The sequence below is a fragment of the Volvox carteri genome (assembly GCF_000143455.1).
Source record: "Volvox carteri f. nagariensis unplaced genomic scaffold VOLCAscaffold_43, whole genome shotgun sequence".
Classification (NCBI taxonomy): Eukaryota; Viridiplantae; Chlorophyta; class Chlorophyceae; order Chlamydomonadales; family Volvocaceae; genus Volvox; species Volvox carteri.
Window position 1 is genome coordinate 682435 of NW_003307586.1, and position 9261 is coordinate 691695.

At 59.3% G+C, this 9261-nt stretch overlaps 1 protein-coding gene across 1 annotated transcript in view; it reads right to left on the reverse strand.

The window, feature by feature from the left end:
- The window catches only part of VOLCADRAFT_95366 (uncharacterized protein), a gene marked incomplete at both ends in the record, with an annotated part of 24930 nt that overhangs the window by 3267 nt on the left and 12402 nt on the right, over window positions 1–9261 (reverse strand). Inside the window, 17 exons of the mRNA XM_002954505.1 lie at window positions 349–465; window positions 1075–1276; window positions 1875–2065; window positions 2378–2536; window positions 3216–3427; window positions 3805–3907; window positions 4203–4427; window positions 4496–4525; window positions 4628–4774; window positions 5006–5092; window positions 5301–5700; window positions 6193–6392; window positions 7299–7421; window positions 7628–7891; window positions 8196–8390; window positions 8516–8611; window positions 9138–9215. Coding sequence (XP_002954551.1) covers window positions 349–465; window positions 1075–1276; window positions 1875–2065; window positions 2378–2536; window positions 3216–3427; window positions 3805–3907; window positions 4203–4427; window positions 4496–4525; window positions 4628–4774; window positions 5006–5092; window positions 5301–5700; window positions 6193–6392; window positions 7299–7421; window positions 7628–7891; window positions 8196–8390; window positions 8516–8611; window positions 9138–9215 — 2829 coding nt within the window. The remainder of the gene's footprint in view (window positions 1–348; window positions 466–1074; window positions 1277–1874; window positions 2066–2377; window positions 2537–3215; window positions 3428–3804; window positions 3908–4202; window positions 4428–4495; window positions 4526–4627; window positions 4775–5005; window positions 5093–5300; window positions 5701–6192; window positions 6393–7298; window positions 7422–7627; window positions 7892–8195; window positions 8391–8515; window positions 8612–9137; window positions 9216–9261) is intronic.

Genomic DNA, 9261 nt, shown 5'->3' on the forward strand with positions numbered 1-9261 from the left:
GAGGGAGGAGGACGGCAAACCTAGGATCACCCTAGGAACCCGGAAACGCCAAACTAAGTGAACCCGCAACGCCGGCAGGAAAAGAGGAAGTGCGCCTCTCCAAGGTGAACGGTGCGATGAAAACATATAGCGGTGTGAGGTGGGAGGAAGGAGGTGGGTCAGAAAAGGGCAATTTTCAAGGGCAGTGCAGATGAGGGGAACAAAGGTGAGACGTGATGGGGGTGGTGTAAGGAGAGAGAGGTCGCTGAAGTCGCCAAATCCCTATACACGCGCTGCCGCAGGGTTCACAATCCACGAGCTCGGGGGCCGCCCCCCCCCCCACACACACAGTCACTCACTCCAATGCACGGTGTACAGCGCCCGTACGACAGCGAAATGGAACCATGAGGAGGGCGCGTCGGCGTCCACCAGGGCCGTTAGCATGTCCTCCACCCCCAGGTGGAAGAAGCTCAACAACGGAATTACCTAAGGGGTGTGGGGCCCCGGTGGCACATGAGGAACATGGCAGTGGGGACCCACAGGCGGCGAATGAGTGAGTGGTGGCGGGGACGTAACACGTACCTTCAGTGTTTTACCTAAAACACACCGATAATGTCGTGCATAGCAGTACCTAAGGCCCGTTACGTGCTCATCTGTGTATATGTGTGTGTGTGTGTGTTTTACACCCCCTTCTGTAGTCGCGTTACCCCCCTTCGCGTTAGCCCTGATGTGGGGCCCCAAGAGCCCTGAGGGGGCCGAAGGCTGTTCGAAATAAAGAGATATCACAAAACGCGCAAGGAAATTGAAACATATTTTATACTATCGCAAGTATATTATGCCGAACTAACCGAACTATTTCGCCAACCATAGCAGCGTGCGACCCACTTCCGCAACTCCACCCCCGCTCAAACCCAGTTACCCTCCAGCCCCTCAAAACCCCCAACCACTCAATTACCAACCCAACCACCTACCCAACCACCTACCCAACCACCTACCCAACCACCTACCCAACCACCTACCCAACCACCTACCCAACCACCTACCCAACCACCTACCCAACCACCTACCCAACCACCTACCCAACCACTCACTCACCAGTACCGCTGCATCAATGGTTCCCATTCCGACCTTCTGAACCGGGTCGACCGGGTAACCGAACCTCCTGGCCCGCGCCCGGGAGTACAAGTCCTCCAGCCGCTGCCAGTAGGTGTACACAGCGGACTGCGCCAGCAGCCACAGGTGCGCCGCCAGGTACACGGGCCAGCGGTGAAGCAACAGCGGCCGGCTCACGAAGATGCTATAAACGATACGGGTGCGGCATGGGGTACAGCATACGACAATCAATACACACTGAAATGACACACTGCTCGGGTACATGCACGTCGTGTGGGGCCTAGAGATTGGTTGCGATGATAATGTTTTATCGCGTGTGCGCAGGAGTAGGGAAGGTAAGGGGTGAGGGCGCGGGGCATGCCTAGCATCCACCATCATGGCATCATGGCAGGGACAGAAGAACGACCCGACCTGGACCCGGACAGCCGGTCCAGGAGATCCCCCAGGGGGAAGGGAGGCCGCGTGATGCGGTTTTCATCGCTGCTCGAGGATGTCTCTCTCAGCACGGGCATTGAGCGATGCCCATGTCTCACATCAAGAACGGCCGTCAGCGTTTAGCATGTGTCCCACATGTCACGAAGGTCGAAGGATCACACTGGACTTATTGGCTGCTGCAGGCTGCTAGGCTACTATTAGGCTACTAAGACAGGGTGGCCCATGACTAGGAGGTAGGTGTTTCTTTTTATGCTTAATTATCTCCCCTCACTCGGGCAGCACGAACCAGCAGTGCAAGACACATTGCATAACGCCCTTTGGTGCTGTTGCCTCCACCTCCGCCACACCTGAGCAAATGCCGTACGTGCCGGACCTGCTTCTCGTGCTCCAGACGCCGCTCCCGAAGCGCCTGCTCGCGCTCTTGGCGAGTGCTCTGAGCACGCAGCTGCACGGACGCCTCGCCGCCAACACCGCTGGGCCCGGGGGCCTCCACGCCCGTCTCCCCCACATCGCCATCGCCAGTATCTTGTATGTATACCTGAAGGGGTGGAGGGGTGGAGGGGTGGAGGGGTGGAGAGGTGTGGAGGGGTGGAGGGGTGGAGGGGTGGGGAGGGGTGGAGGGGTTGATGTACATCACAACCAAGTGCATCAGGCGGGATAGAGACGTCTCGCGCTTCACAGGTGTTGGGACGAAAAGATGGGCCCTGGTACAACAAAGGCAACGGCCGAGCAGGGGGCCGAGCAGGGGGCCGAGCAGGGGGCCGAGCAGGGGGCCGAGCAGGGGGCAGCTGGCTCAAGGACGACAAAACTGGCTGCTTCTCAAACAACAACAGGCAGAACCATGCCGTACATGTGTATCAGTAAGCTTGTTGTCGTACGCGCTCTTCAGTTTGGTGCAAAGCGGGTCGTTGGGCTCAAAGATCGTGTCGATGAAGTCCTTGGCCCAGGGCTGCCGCGTGAGCTTGCCGTGGGAGTTCTTGACGCCGCGTCCCCAGCTGATGAGCAGTAGCTGTGTGCCAGGGCCGTAAGGGGGTACAGAGGGGCGGTAAGGGTGAGGGCAAGGAAGGCGCGGCCGACTACTTACACACCATAACGACTGTAACGACTCAAAAAGCCAACCTAAGCATCCAGGGTTGCGCCTTTGCTGAGTTACAATTGTTACAATACTCATTTGGTAAGGCAGCAGATAATAGCCGGGCCGGGAATCAAATGGGCTGAGAATGGACGGACAAAAAGGCGGTTCGGGCCGGCCGGCAGACCAAGCCACCAGCAAGTAACCGGGGTGTGCACAACCCGGGGTGGGACTGTGCGCTGACAGGCGACAGACGCCAGATCATACAAACATGGGCCCGGCCATGCACCACATCGGCGCGGCTTCCTTTTTGGCGTATGTACGGCGTGTGTGTCGTACGTCACGTACGTCACGTGCGCGCCACACATGCTTATACTCCACGGTCGCAACCCTTTTCACCGAAGGGATGGTTCGGTGGGCAATGGAACACCATGCCGTCCCACACCGTCGGGATCTCGACATGGGAACGAGTAGAGCGAGCTGGTTGGCTCGGAGAGCGTGTGGTAATGCAGTACAGTCCTATACACATCTTGGAAGCGCCGGTGGTAAACATTATATATATATATAGTTGCCTAGCGCTGCACGGATTTTTTTGGCGGCACTACAACATCTGCACCTGTACGAAATGGTGCGTGTACGTTGGTACGAACAGCGGCTCCGGGTACACCTCCCTCAGCGGGCACCCGGGTCGGAAGTTGTTGTACCTGGTCGTCTCAAACATCTTCCCTGCGAGCGCATCTCCAAGATAGACATTCCACACGCAAAGGGAGGTCAATACCGATATGCGGTAATCGTTGGCGTTCAGTTGGAACATGGGTCGTGGCGGGGCTGGGCGGGGGGTGACACGGAGGGCTGGCGAAGGTGAGTGCGCCGCGAGATGGGCTCCTCCCCCCTCTACCAAGACCCTTATGCCGGCGAACCCTCTGTAAGCCCTCTGTAGGATGGCCCGGCGTCCCCCCCCTCTACCAAGACCCTTTCCTACCCTGACGCGCCGCGAGAGTCAGATATCCGACTACTGCAGGGACGCACCCAACCTGGAGTACCAACCCCTCCAGACACCCCACCGCATCACACCCGCCCGCAACCCTCATCGGCGGCCAGCATAACCTCCCCCCCAACACCCACACCCGCACCCGCACACACCCACACCCTCACCCCCCGGGCAGCAGGACCCCCCATTCTGCCCCACCCCCCTAGTGACGCACCCTCCCTCAGGATGATGTCCACAATACGCGGACTGAGCCGCTCCTTCAGCATGTCGCGCAACAACACCGGCATAGCAACATTCAGCAGCTTGTCCATGAGCTCCTGTGGCAACCCGGCGGGCGGGGGCTGCAACAAAACACACACGCACACCCCCACCACCGGCGTAGAAATGGAGTTGGGTGGGCCGTGGGTAGGTCGGTGGTGGAGGGCCGCTGGACTTCCCCGCACACTCACATTCAGCCCGTGTCACACTCCGCAGGGTGAGAGAACCCTTTCCCTCGACCCCCGTCTCCCCCCCACCCCTCGCCCTCTTCACCCCCCGTCTCCCCCTCCTGACTGACTGACTGACAAACGGACTTGGTGATGGTGACCCCCCCAACCCCCCCCTCAGCCGCACCTTGGCGCACTCCTCTATGTAGCCAATGACCTTGGCGAGGCGGATGCCGTTACTGATCAGCTGCTTCAGCTCAGGGCCCGTGAACCCGTGCTCGATAAGCGCAGCGAAGTGGTCGGGCGTCGCATGCTCGCCTGGCTCGTCGCCCATCTCCACAGCCGCCTTGTACACGCATTCAAACGGTACCCCGTAATCCACCAGCGCATCCACCACGTGATCGTCGTACCCCTGCGCAGTACAGCAAAGACATCGCCGTTTCCTTCTTTAAGGCGGCGAACATATGAACAAGATCACACCAACTGCAACAAACCGGTACAAACCAGATCCTGTGTGCAGGTGAGGTGAGAACAGAAGCAGGGCCTGGGAGACGCAACCGGAACACGCTTACGACGTTTCAACCTTACGACGTACCCATTCGTACAACGTACCTCGACGCTACGAAGCTTCCTGAGCTCCTGCTCCCTCCACGTGAAGTGGTTTCTGACGTGGCTACACTTGACAAGGTGATCCTTGCCGTACAACACGTTGGCGGATACCTGCAGAGTGTCCAGCTGCTCCAAGACGTCCTTGCTAACCTGAAAACAAAGTAATAACAACGACAGCAACAGCAACCAGAAGCAGTAGCAGCAACAACAGCAACGGCAGGAGTAGCAACAACCGGCAGTAGCAGCAGCAACCGGCAGTAGCAGCAGCAATACCGGCAGCAGCAACATCAACAGCAGCACTACACGGTGTTTGGGGACGGAGACACACGCGCGGTAAGGGTTTCGACTGGTTGGCGGCCGGCAGCGCAGATCTCGTCGCACCAGGTTCAGGAGGATGGCGCAGGCGCTTGGGAAGCGGGTTGCCAGCGCCTTGACCAGCTCCGCTGTGATACCCGCCAGGAAGACAGCCTGAGCCGCGACGTGACCATTGGGGTTGCGGTGGGGGCAATGGCCCGTGGGGTGTGGGTGGGTGCGTTGGGTTGGGGGTGATGGGGGGGGTAACATGTCCTTCCACACACATAAAACACACACGTGGACACATGCACATACACACACACACGCGCGCGCACACGCACCATTTGTAAGGACATACCTCCCCACGGCCAGCACACCTTACCTTCCTGTCCAGGCTGTTAGTCTCCACCCACCCCACCAAGCTCCCCACCGCGGCCTCAACGTTATCCGCCTTTCCAGCAATCACCGCCGCCCGCAGCACACGCCGCACATTGAGCGTCTGCAAGCACCGAGCTGACCAGCGCTCAGCCGCCGCCCGCACCGTTAACCCCCCCGGCTGCTGCTGCTGCTGCTGCTGGTGGTGGCTTCCTTGGGATGCGGCATCTTTGCCACCTTTGGCATCCCTTCCTCTGCTCTGGGAACACCGATAGCCTCGCAGCCAGTTGACTGGGCTTGCTGGATTGGCTTTGACGACGTCAACACAGCCGGTCTCCCCCCACGAGGTGACCTTGGACTGGGCATTGGTAGTGGCGGGTGGGAGACTGGTAGCGCCGCTGGTGGTGCTGGTGGCGGTGGTGGTGGCAGTGGCAGTGGCAGTGGTGGTGGTGGTGGTGCTGTTGTTGTTGTTGTGCAAGCTGCGGGATATGGAACGACGGGTTGGGGAATGACGTAGTGCCGTGCGAAGGGCGGAGGGTCGGTGCAGAGAGGGCGCAGAGCGGTATTACGTGTGCGTGCGCGTATGTATGTGTGTTGACTCGGCTTAAAAGGATGCAATCGGTGCGGACGAGAAAAGGACGGGAAGGAAGAAAGGAAGGAGGACTTACCACACACACAGCCTGATTGCAGTGTATACTGTATATATATTTAGCCGGCCGGCCTGCTGACTGGCTGGCTGGCTGGTCGACTGGTAGTCAGAGATCTAAACATCAAAAGGAAGGCCCCCCCTCCATCCCACAGCACTGAGGGCCCTACAGCACCCTTGAATGCCTCGCTGGGTTGGTTCCCGGGCTCTGGGCTACCGCGACCCACATGCCGAGGCGGCCGCCGGCCCCTACCTGGCGCATCCCCCAGGGCCCCCCGACACCTTCATCGAGGGCGGGGCGGGGTATTGTCGCGATGAGGGCGAGGGGCTGCCAGTGGTGGGAGCGATGTTAGCGGTGGCGGAGGCAGCTGGCATGTCGTACATGTTCTCCCGGGAAGATCGCGGCCGCAGGAACTCGAGCAGCAGCTGTCGGCTGCTGTCGGACTCCGCCGCCTGTTGCCATGGGATGGGCGAATGTACGGTTGGCTCATTATCGCCGGTCGCGTACGGCGGTAGGACCAAGAAGTACGGCATGTATGTACGGCGCGGAGCAGTCGACATGTTGGAGGGTGTCGCAGCTAATGCCAACACCCAAGAGTGCCGCCGCGGGCGACCGCAGCAATCGCAGTAGAAGCGGAGCACGCATGTGTTCATGTGTTCATGAGGATCGTGTTTCATGCCAGCAGGCCAGCAGCTGGTCTTACCCGTCTTTCTCCCCTCCCCATAGCTGACATTGTTGATAAGTTGCATCCCTGTGTGTATGTAAGTTTCCCTTTCTTCCCCCCTCCTGCCCTCCCTTCTACGTCTGGTACACTCTTGCCCTGGCAGCAGCTTCACTCGTTCGTGGTTCGTCTTTTCCCCCCTCCCCTCCTTCAAGCTTCGTCGGTGAATACCGTTGCGTCGATCGGTTATAGCCGGACTGGGATGGTTGGGTCGGTCGGGTCAGGGGCGGGTTAGGTGATGGGGTTGGGAGGAGCACTTGCATGTTTAGTTACCAGCAGCTTATTAGCAGCGGCCTACCAGCCAGAGTTCTTGCCTTTGTTCCTTCCTCCCGCCGCCAGGCCGGCGTTAAATACCTTTTCGCCAGCTTAACGTCGCCACTTTTTCTCGTTACTCACATCAGCTTTTGGTACTTTTTGTTCTCTGCCGCCTTTACACTTACCTTAAGAATATTAAGGATGGCTATCCTGCTGTTCCTTCTTTCCGCATTTTATTTTAGTCTTGGCGGCCAGGTAGGTAGCTTTCCGCTATCGCCATATGACTACTAGCAACATCGCGAAGACTTCTTCTTCCCTCCCATTCCCCTACCCTCCCCTCCCCCTCCTCTGTTTCTCTCCTCTCTCCCTCTCCTTGCCCCACCTTCCCCGTGTCCATGTTGGCCACCAGCCCCACGAACTCCGCAAAGATGGGGAACTGCGCCATGTCGTTGAGCAGCCGCTGATCGGACTCCTCGAAGAAGGTCTTGATGATGCGGTAGCTCACCTGCGGCACCAAGTCGTGCAGGGGGCAGGGATTGAGACAGAGGGGTGGGGTGCAATGCGACTGGCAGCCCAGCTCCCGGAGAGAGGTCGCAACGGGCAGGGGCGCTGTTAGGCAGCAGCTGCCCAGCTGCCCAGTGCTAAGGAGCCCACACTCTCCCACGGAACGGAACTCCCCTACCCCAGCCTTAACAACTCCCCTCAGACCACCTTTTTCAGGCCCTCAACCAGCTGCTGGTAGATGAGCAGCTTCACGCGGTCCACAGCATGTGCCCGACTGACAGCCGCCGCCCCGCCGGCGCCATAACCCCCCGCAGCGTCCCCCTCCCCACGCCGTAATGACAGCAAAGCCGCCCCGACGTCGCCTGCCGCCACTGACTGAGTGCGCTCCCCCGGTTGGGCCGCCAGCTTGGACGGATTGAGACAGCGGACGAAGCCGCGAACGAAGCCGCGGACGTCCTCGTCGCGCATGTCCTGCAACACAGCACGTACGGCATGTGCACACACACACACAAAATCACTTCTACAAACAAACAATCCCCCCAGCAGCAGCACGTGCGCCATCACGGCCAGTCTGTAGGAAAGGCCGCGTTCCGTCAGGTGACGGCAATAACGAGGAGGAGGAGGAGGAGGCTGCCGGAATAAGACAAGGCCTCGTATCCCCCACACCCACAACCACACCTACAACTACCAAAAACGCAAACCAAAAAAGGGTTGTAGGGAGCACCCCGTCGAAACCCAATTCCGCTGCCTCCTCCCACATGACCCTGTACGTCACCTGCAGGTTGTACAGCAGGCGGTGGAATAGCGAGGGGAAGGCCGTGACGAGCGGCTCCAGGGTTTCGTGCCACCGCGGCGCCAGCAGCACGTGGGGGCAGTCGGCGCAGATGCGGTCGATCATGATCTCGACCAGCCTGCCGTGGTTCCTCCGGACGGCCGTCAACACGTACTCCAAAACCAACTCGGCGCGGTCCTGGGTGCACGTGTATGCAAGTATGTAAATCTGTATGTGTTTCGTGATGCGCATGGTATAAGACCACACCACCCGCCACCCCAAAAGCCCGCACATACATACATGCATACACAGAACAGGCCTACCTCGCTGCAGAGCTGCTTGAAGTAGCGCTTGATGGTGGAGCTGACATCCCCGCTCTGGCCGCCACCCATAAGCTCCATCGCCAGGGCACTGAAGCGCTGCGGGACGGGCATACGTGCATACAGACATACAGACATACACGCGACGCCGCCACCACATTGCCAGATGATCCACCAAGATGTGATTACCCAATTATTCCGCCCATCACCACCACCACTGGGTCTCAAGGAGGCGGTGGTGGTGGTGATGATGATGGTGGTGGTGGTGGTGATGATGGTGGTGGTGGTGGTGATGGGATCACTGGCGCTGTCCAGCTCCCATGTTGGCGGGGGCCGCACTGCGAACGTCAACCTGCCCGCCCCCTCACAAAACTCTGTGCATGCGCGCTGAGACCCATCTACACAGCCCCACAGTGCATCATGACACAGAGGTTGCGGGAATGTAGGTATGTATGCAGGTACGCATGTAGGTTGTGTGTATATGTTTGTGCGTAAGTATGTCACCTCGACGACCATGTACAAAACGCATACATCCCCACATCCCCATACGCACGTATAGCCCACCGCCGCCACCAGCCCCAGCCCCAGCCCCAGGCCCACCAGGCCCTCCAGCCCCCCATCCCACCTCAGATCCCTCCTCGGGTGGTTTAAATGACGCGTACTTGCCCGCCTTGGTCCACATCTTGTTGGCCTGGAACTCGCCCTCCATGGCCAACATCTCCGCCATCAACTGAACAATAACTGCCCGC